Raw genomic sequence first — 13,279 nt, 5'->3', positions numbered from 1 at the left:
GTACCATTATCGGGGAGGCGTTCTGACGTGCACATAGGTTGTGCCGGTCAAGACGGGTTTGGGTACACAAATCCGGTCTGCACTGTTTCAGCAGTGTATCTGTACTGTTTAGCAGTATATCAGGTATGTCTAGTATATAATTCAGAATTTATCTAGTTAGTATCGAGTATTATGCTTAGTGACTAGTTCCCTAAATGACCATCATTGTTTATTCATTAAATGTTAAATGTTAAAATGTTTTAAATACGTTCTGTATATTGTGGTGTGAATGACTGTTCATTATTGTGTTTTATGGTATTAAACGTGTTCAAAATTAGGTATCAGATCAGATCAGTTCTCAATATGCCGCTCTTTTCGAAATTAAGACAGATCACAACTAGAAAAGGGGTACTCGAAGAAGCTGTTCCCATTCCTCCTAGGGACACTCCAGGGTACTTCATGTATCATAAACATGGCCTAGACGCCATATTATTTCTTGATCTATGGGTAGACTACACCAAGGAATTACCAGAAAGTCAGAGGTGGCCCGCAGCTGGGACCTGGGATGCAGATTGCATTGTGAAAGTAGAAGAAGAATTATGGAAAAGGAAAGCTAGACAATCACAGAAAGACGCCATTGAATTATGGCGTAAAGAATCGTATAGACGTACAGAAAAAGCACGTAGACAGGAAGAGAAGAGTAAGGAGAATTCAAATAAAGTTCGAGAAAGTGTATTAATTGAAGAAGGTACTCGAGTAAAGTCAGAACAAACAGACAGACAAAGAAATGCCCTTGTGAATGGTATGTATCCTCTTCTGGCCGAAGGACTACCTAAGGCTACTCCGGAGATACCAAGAGACTTGCCACCCCCATTGTTTCCGATAAAAGCACATCCCAAAGGGCATCCCAGAACCGCAGAAGATGTTTTTCTTTCCTCTTATTTAGACGACGCAGCTCCCGAGTATGCTAATGCTGCGCCACATAGACCGCCTGCCGAGGGGGTTCAACGCCAAGACCCTCCTCCTCTGCAACAGCAAACCCCGACACAAGTTCCGGCAAGCACATCTGTTTCTACATCTGCATCCACACCTATGGTTGCTATATCCCGTTCAACGAATCCTTTCACATCCAGCACCCCAGGTGGTGCTACCGGAGGTACATCAAGCATTTTTTCTACGCCACCGAGAACAAATAAACTTTCCTTTCAAGAATTAGCCCACCAACGTACGCCCAAACTAGTAACTCCCAACACGCTCAAGGAACTTCTAATAGACTGTAGATATGACCCTGTGCCCGGAAAACGGGACGAAATGATGCTGGCATCATTACGTATCCGACGAGCTGCTATATATTTAGGGAAGCTACCAGGAATGACTGCCCATTTAGAAAATATATATCATTTTGTTCAATCAGGGCGAGATCCTGAGAGTATTAACAGAGCCATGGAGTACCAAAAGGTGGAAATACAGGGGGAACTGTTACGTTTCCTCATAAACTGTGCGATCAGAAATCAAGATCAACCAGGGGTAAATCCGGAAGAAATGCAGATTCTTACCACATGGGGTAAGAATATATCAGAGGGGAGACATGATAAACGATCATGCATAGTAGCTATGAGCCGAAAGATCCGCAAAGAAATAGAACGAATACACGAGGAAAGATTAGCAGTAGACGAACCAGAACAAATAGAGGACGAGGAAGAATTAGAACTACCCACAGGACAGTTAGAAACTATGGCCTATGTAGGTAGAGGAAGATCTTGCAATAATACTAGATGCTTTACTGATCCGATATGTCCGATACGTCCAGATAATAACAGAAAATTCCAAACTCCTATAATAAATATAAGGTCCCCCGAACATTCATTCCAAGCCGCTGACAAATTACTCCGAGAACGAAGGGGTTATCATATACTCGATTCTATGGACGAACAAGAATTAGCCAGGTCAGCCGTTCACTGGGTTGATAGTCCTGGAAAATATGGTGATGATACACTAGTACATACGTTTTTGAACCTCGCCCCAGATGAACAGCGTTTAGCTGGTATCTACATGATTCAACAACTCCTTATATTATATAAAAGCCAACACTCCGATCCTGGCCCCTTACCTGATATATTGACTGAATTACTCACGAATAAATGGAGAGGTTCCGGTACTAAGTTAATTAGAGAAATACTAGAATTCAGAAAGCAGTACATCCTTTTTGTATGTCCTGAACATGTCTCACTGCCCATCAAGGAAAGAACGACGTATTACATGGATAGACAGAATCCCTTACGCGAAGTGCACCCGATAAAGGGTGATGACAATGAGTTTAAACGTGTGTTTGTATACACACCCATATCTAAAATAGAACTATTAGAAATGAAGAAAGTGGTACCCAGTCATGATAAAGACCCAGCAGGTTTCCATCGTGAAATTAAAGATATGTTACTCATGGGAGAATATACCTACCCCGACATTATGACAATATTGAAGGTATTAATGCCTGCGGGCATTTACGAAAAACTCAAGGAAAAGGATTGGGAGGTGGGAGACCAGAAGATAGATTGGACAGCATTAGAAAACGAAGAAAAAGCTCGAGGTCCAGGTTCAGGGCTCGGGGACAAGATCAAAGCACTACCAGGTTTACTAGTACAGGTACTGCCACGTTTATTAACTACGAAAAAGGAAGACTGGGGTGCAATATCAGCCTGTAAACAGAAATCAGATGAAGACACTAGTGATTTTTATTCCAGATTTGAGAAATGTTTTGGTATAAATAGTGGAATAAAAGCAAGTAGCGAGTCGTATCCACACCTGTTTGTGACAAAATTGGTTGAAAATGCCTTGCCCCAAGTTAAGAATAGAGTATTGAAATTCGAGAGTACCTGGCAAGGTAACACTCCGTCACAAATGTTACAAATGCTACAGTACCATCACAATAGAATTAGAGAAGAACAAGAACATGAACATAGACGCATGAAAGACACGAAAATGAAAATGCTAGTTTCCCAGACAGTACCAACTGACGGTCATAAGAAGGGTATAACACAGTCCAGTGTTTCAACAGGTCCTGTAAAAGGGACGTGCAACTATTGTAAACAGCCAGGTCATTATGTACACGATTGTCCAGTTTTAAAACATAATATTGCCATAGGTAACGCAAAAGAAAGACCACGGCCACCTAGACAGGATCAGAACCAACAAGGAGCTCCGCAGCATGCACAGTCCATGCCAGCTCCGCAACAGTCTATGCCAGCTCCACCACCGCAGCCTATTGCTGCCACACAAACAACGACCCGACAGATGTATCAGACCGCACAGTATGACTATCCTGATTATCAACGATACTCATGAAACAGCCTAGAGAGGGAAGTTGGCTTACCCCTTATTGAGGTCCCTGTAGATCAAGAAGGACCTTATGTACACAGTGAACTGTTAGGTCAAGATAGAAAATTCTTACTTGATACAGGGGCAAGTCGAACAACAATAAAACGTAGTGAAGTTCCAGGGGCACCCCTCTCAGGCACACAGAATATTTCCCTTGGTTTTTCAGGAAAACCTATCATTAACGAAGTAACACAGCCTCTTCCACTTACGATCAGTCCCTTGACACGAACTACAGATTTATTACTTACTAAATCATGTCCAGAAAACTTGTTAGGCATAAAAACTTTGAAAGCTCTAGGAGCTATTATATGTTGTTCTCCGGAAGGAGTAAGATTGTTTTTACGTGATTTCAAAGGGCACTACGTGTCCCGAGACATGGATCACCGACTACAGACTTTACCGACACATTTATGGGCACAAGGCCCTACAGATGTTGGTTGCATGAACATTACACCATATCGAGTCACACTAAAGGCAGGAGTGGTACTTCCACGAATGCGACAATACAAGTTACCGCCAGATGCTGTAGTGGCTTTACTACAAATCATTGACGAGCTTATTACCCAAGGAGTGATTGTGGAAACTGACTCCAATGTATGTAATTCCCCGATAATTCCGATTCTTAAACGAACCGATCCAACAGCCCCGCCAGTATATCGATTGGTTATTGATCTGCGCGAATTAAATAAATGCATAGTACCACAATACCCCGTAGTCCCAGACATTTCTTCATTACTGACAGCCATTGATTCCGAAGCAACATTCTTTACTGTAATTGATCTCAAAAATGCCTTCTTCAGCGTCCCAATAGATCCGGAAAGCCAATACTTGTTCGGATTTAGTTTAAATGGACGTAGCTTTAAATTCACACGCGCACCTCAAGGATTTACAGAAAGCCCCAGCATTTATAGCCAAGCACTGAAACGAGAACTCGACAGTATCCACATGCCAGTCAACACTGCCCTGCTTCAATATGTCGATGATCTGCTGATCACCGCTAGAAGCGAACTTGAATGTGAGAAAGCCTCACTGACGGTATTACAATTTTTGGCCGAAAAGGGGCACAAGGTGTCCCCTTCTAAGCTGCAATTCTGTGTCCAGCGAGTTGTTTACCTTGGTCACTCGCTGTCCAAGGAGGGAAGGCAGCTTACATCAGATCGCATCCAGCTAATTGCTAATATGCCAATACCCAAGACACAAAAGGAGGTGCGGGCTTTCATAGGCCTCACTTCATATTGTAGGCAGTGGATCCCTCAGTATGCATTTCTAGCAAAACCACTCATTCAATTGACAACACAGGAGGCAGCCACATCGACTGTCCTCCCTTGGACACAGGAACATACACAAGCTTTTGAAAGCCTAAAGAAAGCCTTATGCCAAGCACCTGTTTTAGCAACACCATGTTACAATAAACAGTTTACACTCTTCGTTACAGAACGCGAAGGTACTGCCTTGTCAGTACTCTCACAGGAACAAGCAGGATCATACAAACCATGTGCTTATTTTTCTAGTACATTAGATCCCGTAGCTCAGGCTTTGCCTGCGTGCCTGAAATCCGTGGCAGCAACAGCTTTAGCAATCAGACAAAGCGATGCCATAGTATTAGGACATCCATTGACAGTACAAGTACCACATGCAGTGGAGGTTCTCTTGAACCGCACACAAACACAACACTTGACTATAGCACGACTTACTGGTTACGAATTAACATTGTTTCAGCCACATATAGAAATCAGACGTTGTAGTACATTGAATCCTGCCACACTGTTACCTATAAATGGAACAGACCCACTTGCACATGATTGTATTGAAGTTATCACTATCATGACGAAACCCAGACAAGATTTAACAGACGTCCCATTGTTAGACCCAGACCTGACATTATATGTAGATGGTTCATGTATGAGAACAGGTACAGGAGAGCTAGTGGCCGCTTACGCAGTCACAACAGACACTGAAATCATTGAAACAAATTGCATAAATACCTTGTCCGCTCAAGCAGCAGAGCTCATCGCTCGGACACAAGCCTGTATTCAAGCCACAAATAAAAAAGTCAACATATACACTGATTCACGTTATGCATTCGGAGTTGTACATGACTTCGGCGTGCTGTGGCGAGAGAGAGGTTATTTAACTTCTCACGGTGCCCACATTCAGCACGGACCCCTTATTCATGCCTTATTAGATGCAATACATCTACCCACTGCAATATCAATTATGAAATGTAAAGCTCATACGAAAGTTACTGATATCATTTCTCAAGGCAATGATCTAGCTGACAGAACAGCTAAACAGACTGCTCAAACTCAAACATCCGACATGACAAAGACAATAGTCCCGACACCAACACATTGCATGATGGTTAAGGATCCCGCTCTTGACGTAATCGACATACAGACACATGCTACACCAGACGAAATAAAGAAATGGACTGAATTAGGAGGGATCCAAACGGATCAAGGATGGATGACGAAGGAAAAATCTGTGTGGTTCCTTCCTGATTCAATGGTCCAAGTCGTTATTAACACTGTACATAGTCCAGCACATCTAGGAGAAAAAGCTATGCTAGACAGCATCCAACACATTTGGTTCAACAAACATTTACGAGCAGCAGCTAAACAAAAAGTTCGTACCTGTATGATCTGTTGTCAGTTTAACCCAGGTAAAAGCATTCCCGTAGAACAGGGTGGATTTCAGCCTCCTGATCACCCTTTTGAAGTCCTCCAGATGGATTATATCCAGATGGAACGATGTCGAGGATTCAAATATGTTCTCGTAGTTGTCTGTGCTCTTTCCCGTTGGACAGAGGCATACCCGGTTTCAGATTACACTGCCCCGACTACTGCCAAACAGTTAGTTCGAGAATTCTTCCCACGGTACGGTTTACCACGTGTTGTCTACTCAGATAACGGCCAGCCGTTCTCATCCGAACTAATGAAACACGTTTCACTTTTGTTAGTCTATCAGTGGAAATTTCACTGTGTCCGACACCCCGAGGCAGCAGGTCTCGTGGAACGACATAACCAGACCCTGAAAATTAGATTGTCCAAAATTTGTAGAGAGAAAGGTGTCGACTGGGTAGTAGCCTTACCCGTTGCACTCTTTTACATGAGAATGGTAGCACACTCTCGAACAGGGCTATCCCCTTATGAGGTGATCTTCGGTAGACCACCAAATATGTGGGGGACGCCTATACCACGCAAAATAACTGATATTGACTGTAATATGCTGACAGATTACTTGGCTTCCTTGATGTCTGCACTACAATCTTGTCGTTCACAGGTAGCTGCAGCCTTTCTCGACAACACCGAGGTGAAACCCCATAACGTACTTCCAGGGGATTTAGTTCTCGTGAGGAACTTTGATCGGAAGTCTCAGCTGGATCCTAGGTGGAAGTCGCCTCAGCTCGTACTGCTAACGACGAGGACAGCCGTAAAGATCGAAGGACGAAAAGGCTGGATACATTCAAGTCATATCAAGAAATTTCATGGACTACCGTCAGACGTAAACGACACACTTTGCGTGTCTTCCCCGATTGACTCAAAACTTCCTTTGGTTGAACTGAATAGCCATGAACTATATAAACTAAAACTTAGGTCTAACAAGTCAGGCAATTTGATTGTTTAAGTCCTCTCCAAGGTGAAGCGGTCGAATTTGTCTCTGACATGTATCCCTTAGACCTGTACAGAGAAAGAAACAAAAGGATAAAGTTGAAACGACACGCGTACTGGAAATCACTGCGTAGTCATTGCACAGTGACGTTATTAATTTTGTTTTTCTTAAGTCTTTTAGTAATTACTGCAAGTATATTGTTGCACACATATTATCCTATTTCTAGACATGTTTACAATGTTACTGCTGAACATTCTTTTAGTGAATTACCTCCGCATGAATTGTCTTATAGATTTGCGCTGCGCAATAACACTTTTATTAGTATGTTACATCATTCCCATCAGGTTAGCAATGCTACAAATTGTTGGATATGTGGCCGACTCCCTCCCTATCAGAACTATAAAGGAATTCTACCTCTCTTTCCATACCCGTTCACACACAACGGCTCCTGTGGAGCATGGTTTAGTTTAATTAAATCCCTAGATTCGAATTCTGCAGTTTACCAGGATAACTGGGTATGGGGAAATCTGAACTTAGTTTTACTCAAAGTCTGTCACCCCAACAAGGAGGGACTTCCCAAAAGAACAGGAACTGATCTAGAAAATGAAGTGTATGGATTAGGTAATTTTACGCTTAATCTCATGATCCTGAATGTCGAATCCGAAGCTACTCCAATTTTGCCCGCCATGTCAGTATTTCCAGTAAAAGGTAAATTATGTGTAAAAAAGAATGGTTCCATACATATGGGCCATAGTAGATGCACCACTGTAATAGAATTTAGTGATCAAGGCAAGTCTACATTTAGAGCTTCCCGCCATTCCTACTTCATATGTGGTCAGACGGCATACATACGTTTGCCACTAGATTGGGATGGTACCTGCTACATCGGATTCCTTTTGCCACCTGTTTTCCTAGCTCCTCCTGATTATCACAGAAATACTCATTTAGTACATAATAGAGAAAGGAGAGATCTCCCAATAGTCGATTACACTGAGACAGCCTGGGAAAAATACACAGATTTCAATAAAGGTCTCTTTCCCTATATAGGTACAGTTACCAATAGTAAGCTGATACGTAGATTAACCAGAACCCTTGAAGCAGTAGTGAACGAAACTATTTCCGCCTTAGGCAATTTAACAGAAGAGCAGTCTGCTATGCGGATTGTTGTGCTTCAAAATCGTCTTGTCCTTGACGTCATCCTGGCCGATAGGGGCGGAGCTTGTAGGGTCATCGGATCAAGTTGTTGCATTTTCATACCAGAAAATTCGCCATCTGTATATAAAGCCATAACTCGCCTTCATAAGATTGTAAGCCAGATACACCAGAATCCAGGCACCTGGACTTGGTCCGGTTGGTTTTGGAGTGTATTATCTACCTTTGGATGGAAGGTCCTATCCTTCCTAGGTATTGGCTTCCTCATATTATTCAGTTGCTGTCTATGCCTACAATGTGGACCAGCGATCTGTGGTGTGTGTGCCACATCATGTATTCCACCACCAAGATTTCATTCATCACGGAAGAAGAAAGAAGAACAAATGATGCTATATGAACAGATCGATGGATTAATGAAGATTGATATCTCTTGACGGGCAAGTAGGGGACAAGGAGGGAATGTGGAAATATGGATTTTTCTGGTCAGTTATGTCCCCTATCTTGGACCCCAACGGTTTCATGTATAAATCACAAGTACATGTATGTTCCCTCCAGTTCCAGTTATGAAGACGCAAACACATGTGCGTCCACCGCCAACATGTCCTCTTTCAGATCCGCCATAAATGGGCCGGATATTCCATTCCTAAGTACGAAAGGCCACCGGCTTTATATGGTTCACTTATGCCATTTTACAGTCCAGGCAAGTAGGCCCTGATTCTGCCATCAAGCTTTTTTTGCCTTCTGCCTCTGAAAGCTTCAGTCTGAGCTCGCATCTGTATCCATGAACTTTGTCCTATTCCCTGCGCAGCTAACGGTGCCTGACATCAGCCTGTTGCCTGCCAAAAACTGTATTTCACCTTCGAAATTATCTGCTCCGCTCCCTACCCAATGCATTCCTGTCTAGTAGTTTAAGTAAACATTCTTCCAGCTACCGAGCAAAAGGCCCGGCTTCTCTGTCTTTATGCAAGTAATTCATAGCCCTGTTACTATGGAAGATTCCTGCCCTCGCATCTAGTGTAGACACTTAGACGCTTGTACACGCACTAACAGTCAGTATAGTCAGTATAGAATAAGATTCTACTCCAAGAAGGCCTCTCTTTTGGATAACACAGTTCTTTAAACATAGGATGTTAGATATGATTTGGGATTAGGTTGACTTGACTCTCCAGACTTCTGTCACCACATGTAGAGCTAAATGTCAAGTCCCCTTCACCCCCTAGTTGCACGTCAATCACACGTCATGCTGCTGCGCGCGCATTTCTGCCAAGTATTTCTGCTGACATTGCGAAATTCTTTCATGGAACCACCCTATTATGACATCATACCTGATGACGTTCTTTAGTTACGCCCAGTTACACCCACTTTTGCTACGCATGTATGTTTTATCTTTACTATCAATTGTTACGCCTCCTCCATTTGTTTCACTGTAATGCCTATTGTATAAAAATGATTACCTATCAATAAAGTACGGTCTTCACTTCCTGAACCTTCGTGGTGATGGAATCTGGAGCTCATCGATTTAAATTGATTATGGAATAAAGCCCGTTCCGAACCTCTAATACCACGGATTCTGCCTCTTATTTTACTGAGCTATTGTTATAGATTTTCCGCATCAAATTAAGTCCCGGTAATTAAATTATTTACCACAACACGGGGAAAAACGTGTGACGATTGGAGTTGCACGACGCGTTGTCTCGGTTCGATTTGGTAGCATCGTCGTGTGTTGCCAGTAGGGACATTTTCTGTATGAGAGAAATGTATGGTAGCGAAGGTCACCTGTGAAATTTTGGTCTTAGGTACCAGGAGTCCAAAAGGCACTCTGATTACGCTGATCACTGGAAAGGTAATAGGTGTTCCCTAAGCTTGCTAGAAGGATAAAGTAGATGGAAGTGCTACTTTATTAACGTGTGTCATAATTCTGTAGTAGGGCAGACTGTTCGCTGTTCTCGGGAAAGACAGAATTCTGTGTGAATTAACTACATTTTCTGTATGAAAGTGCGTGAATGAAATAGCATTCAGGTTAATTGTGAAACTCTGGTTTTATTTCTCAGGAGCATTGGGTCTCCAACCAGGTGTCTTAATTCTGGAGAAACGGTTAGCTGATGCTTGCTAGAAGGGTAAGGTAGAGGGATGTGCTACTTTATCAACGGAAGTAACGATTCCGTAGTAGGGCAGAGGTAAGCTCTGCTCTCAGGAAAGACGGAATTCTTGTGAAAAAGGTCATTAACTATTCCTTTGTTAGCGAAACAGATAATGGTGGCGTTTTTATGTCGTTACTAACAGATTTGTAAGTTAAAAGAGAGTAAGGAGCTTACCGAGAAAATTTTGTAAAGGAGGGGTCAGCAGAAGCAGGAGTAGCAAGAAAAGCTGATGTCAGAAAGACCGCGCTGGGATTGGCTAGTCAGTAAGAAACATAGACGCTCCTGATTGGTGCGTTAGTGTATGCCGTGCTAGGAGTGGAGAATTACAGGGTGTCGTAGACGCTCCTGACTGGTGCGTTAGTGTGAGTCGCGCTGGGATTGGAGAATTGCTGAAGTGACGTAGACGCTCCGGGTTGGTGCGTTAGTGTGAGTCGCGCTACAATTGGTTAAAAACAACAGAATAGTCGTAGGGAAAAGCTAGCGATACTCCGAAGACAAAATGATGTATTACGATCCACCAGAAAAAGGGAAAAAGGCCTGGTTTGGGAAAATCAAGAGTTTATTCAGAAAGGACAAACCGATTAAGACTAGAAAGGGACTGTTGCTTCCTCCATGAATTAAATGAACTGGAAAAAATAGGTGCCTAGGAAGGACTAGGATCATTCTTTGGTTCTATTGATAGGGGTTTTGTCAAGATAGGAGAATGGCTTCGTAGTGTAGGAGGAGGAATTTTGAAGTTAAGATTAACATCTCTTTTGATTACATTATTCGGAATTGCATGTGTGCTTATCTTCTTGAAATTTTGCAAAGGAATTTAATCACTGAAGGGGATGAATTGTGGGCATAAGAAGCTGTCAGCAACAAGAGGAAGAAAGTGGAAGAGACTCGATGTTAAAGTTGAAGAAATGCAAAGTGTGTTTTAAGACACCATGAAGAATCAGAGAGACTAAGCAGAAGAGTCCAAAGTTGATGAATGATGAGCTGCGATAAAAAATTTGGGTGATGATTAAAATCATCAGGGGGGGTTGTGAGCGTTGATTTTCTTCTAATAAAAGGAGCACTGCTATTTGAGCTTATACTAACATTAGCCTGTGTTTACACGTTCCTCCTTTTTGCCTTAGAGTCACAATATATCACGTGATAACTATTGCTGATTCCTGTTCCAAATAAAACTTGTCTAGTTTTCCCTTTAATAAGCAGAAAGTATTCTCAAAGAAACTTCCACGTTGTACTGAATCAAAGATGGTTTTTACTGTCCCAGGCATTGTTAACAATATATTATCTTAAATATACAGTTAAGACTTTGAGAATGGTGGAACCTCAATGTACCACTATGGTGAGAGAATCATCAAATGTATTCTGTAGTAAAATGTTTCTTCTAGTATTTTTCCCATTGGTCCAAAACCTGAGAATTATGTATTCCCACAGAATGTATTAACCTCTTTGTCTACGGCCCTTTATAAGAGTGTGGATTGTACTAGAAAGAGAGACCCCCCCCCCCACCCCCGATTCCCCAGCTTAGAAGCCTATGGTGGATTTCATTTAGAACTGTTTGTGTTTTTTTACTTATGACTTATATACTTTGCTACTAAATTTGCTCATGTCACCTTTTCTGTATTTTACCAATTAATACTTATATAAAGCATTAAAAAGATAATCCTTGTCTGTCACTTATTGTATGGGTCCTTCTAATTAAAGAGACGATACCAGTCGGGCACCACCAAAGTCCGAATAGGGACTACACCGGTCCCGGTCCTAGATGTTGGCACGCCCCATGAATTAGAATTTGATATAGAATTCCGTGCTGACAATGGTATCAAAATATAAAATTAAAGATAAAATGAGTGCTTATCCGGGCAATTCATTATGTGATGAAAATATGTGTGATCTTAAGTCTCTGTCTTAGGAAGGTTAGTGATGTGTAGCACATCAAAATGTGCAGAAATGACGAGTGTTGGAATTGCAGAGATGGCACCATCGACTGTCAGTTGTGGTGTCAACCCAGAGCCTAGTCGCTGAAGTAATGGAAGACAATTAGGTCTAATATAGATATACTTTGTAATCAGGATTAGACAGCATAAGAAGTCAACGTATGTACGCATGATAAGAAATAACATTATGACACAAGGTAAAGATGATGTCAGATTTCATAAGCCTTATTGCAAAACTATCAGCTTTCATAGAATTGAATAGAATATGCAACATTAAAAGGCACAACATATCTTACTCCTAAGTAGGTCACACAACAGGACAGGATCCAAAACATAGAACTTCTTAATCATACACACAGCAGTATAAGGAGGACTGATAAGAAATCTATTATATACCTGCACCAAGCACAACTAAGGGAAGGGCCTTTAACAGCATGTACTGATTCTTCCCACCAGCAGCTGAAAAAATATAAAATATGAGGTTAGATTTCTCGTACAAATCTGCGTTTCCGAAATGTTACATATGTCCCACCCTTTTTTATGCTGTCTTCCCACATTCTCCTTCTGATAAAGCATGAAAATGAAATGGTTTGTATTTTAGGGCAACTCCAATCAAAGGATACATTTTTATCATAATCAGCATCATATGATACACCCATCAATCCTCCTACTGCATTCTTCCTCATCTCATCATGGCAGGCACTCCCAGGCACACCACTGCAAGATAACACATTGTTTGCAGGTACGCATGCAACAGGTGAACTTTTTCTTCCCAGTACAGCAGACTCCCTAGACCACTGGTGCATGATGCAGATGTTAAAAGTTCCAAAAGTGAGTAAGAATCTAAGCCCCATAAACAATTCTTTGCAGAGTCTGCTCAACAAACCATCATGGTGAAACTGCAAAGCTCATGGAAGAAACACAAGCCAGTGTCCATAAAAAATAGCAAACAACCCAGCAATTACCTTTGAAAATGCGCCATGAAGTTGCTATTTAGGTTAGCAGTAGGCTCTGTCAGTTTCTTGGTTGCTCTGGTTATCTAAGAAGTCTGCTCTATTCCCTCTAAACTATGTTCTGCATGCCAGTGCA

General features: G+C 41.9%; 1 protein-coding gene across 1 annotated transcript in view; it reads right to left on the bottom strand.

The window, feature by feature from the left end:
- Window positions 1–13,279, bottom strand: part of LOC146857201 (uncharacterized) — a 215,697-nt gene that overhangs the window by 80,345 nt on the left and 122,073 nt on the right. The window contains exon 4 of the mRNA XM_085647684.1: window positions 12,587–12,649. Coding sequence (XP_085503810.1) covers window positions 12,587–12,649 — 63 coding nt within the window. The remainder of the gene's footprint in view (window positions 1–12,586; window positions 12,650–13,279) is intronic.

The sequence above is a fragment of the Triturus cristatus genome, chromosome 3_2, assembly GCF_964204655.1.
Source record: "Triturus cristatus chromosome 3_2, aTriCri1.1, whole genome shotgun sequence".
Taxonomy (NCBI): Eukaryota; Metazoa; Chordata; class Amphibia; order Caudata; family Salamandridae; genus Triturus; species Triturus cristatus.
Note: the sequence above shows the minus strand (reverse complement) of the source record. Positions and strands in the feature narration are given on the sequence as shown.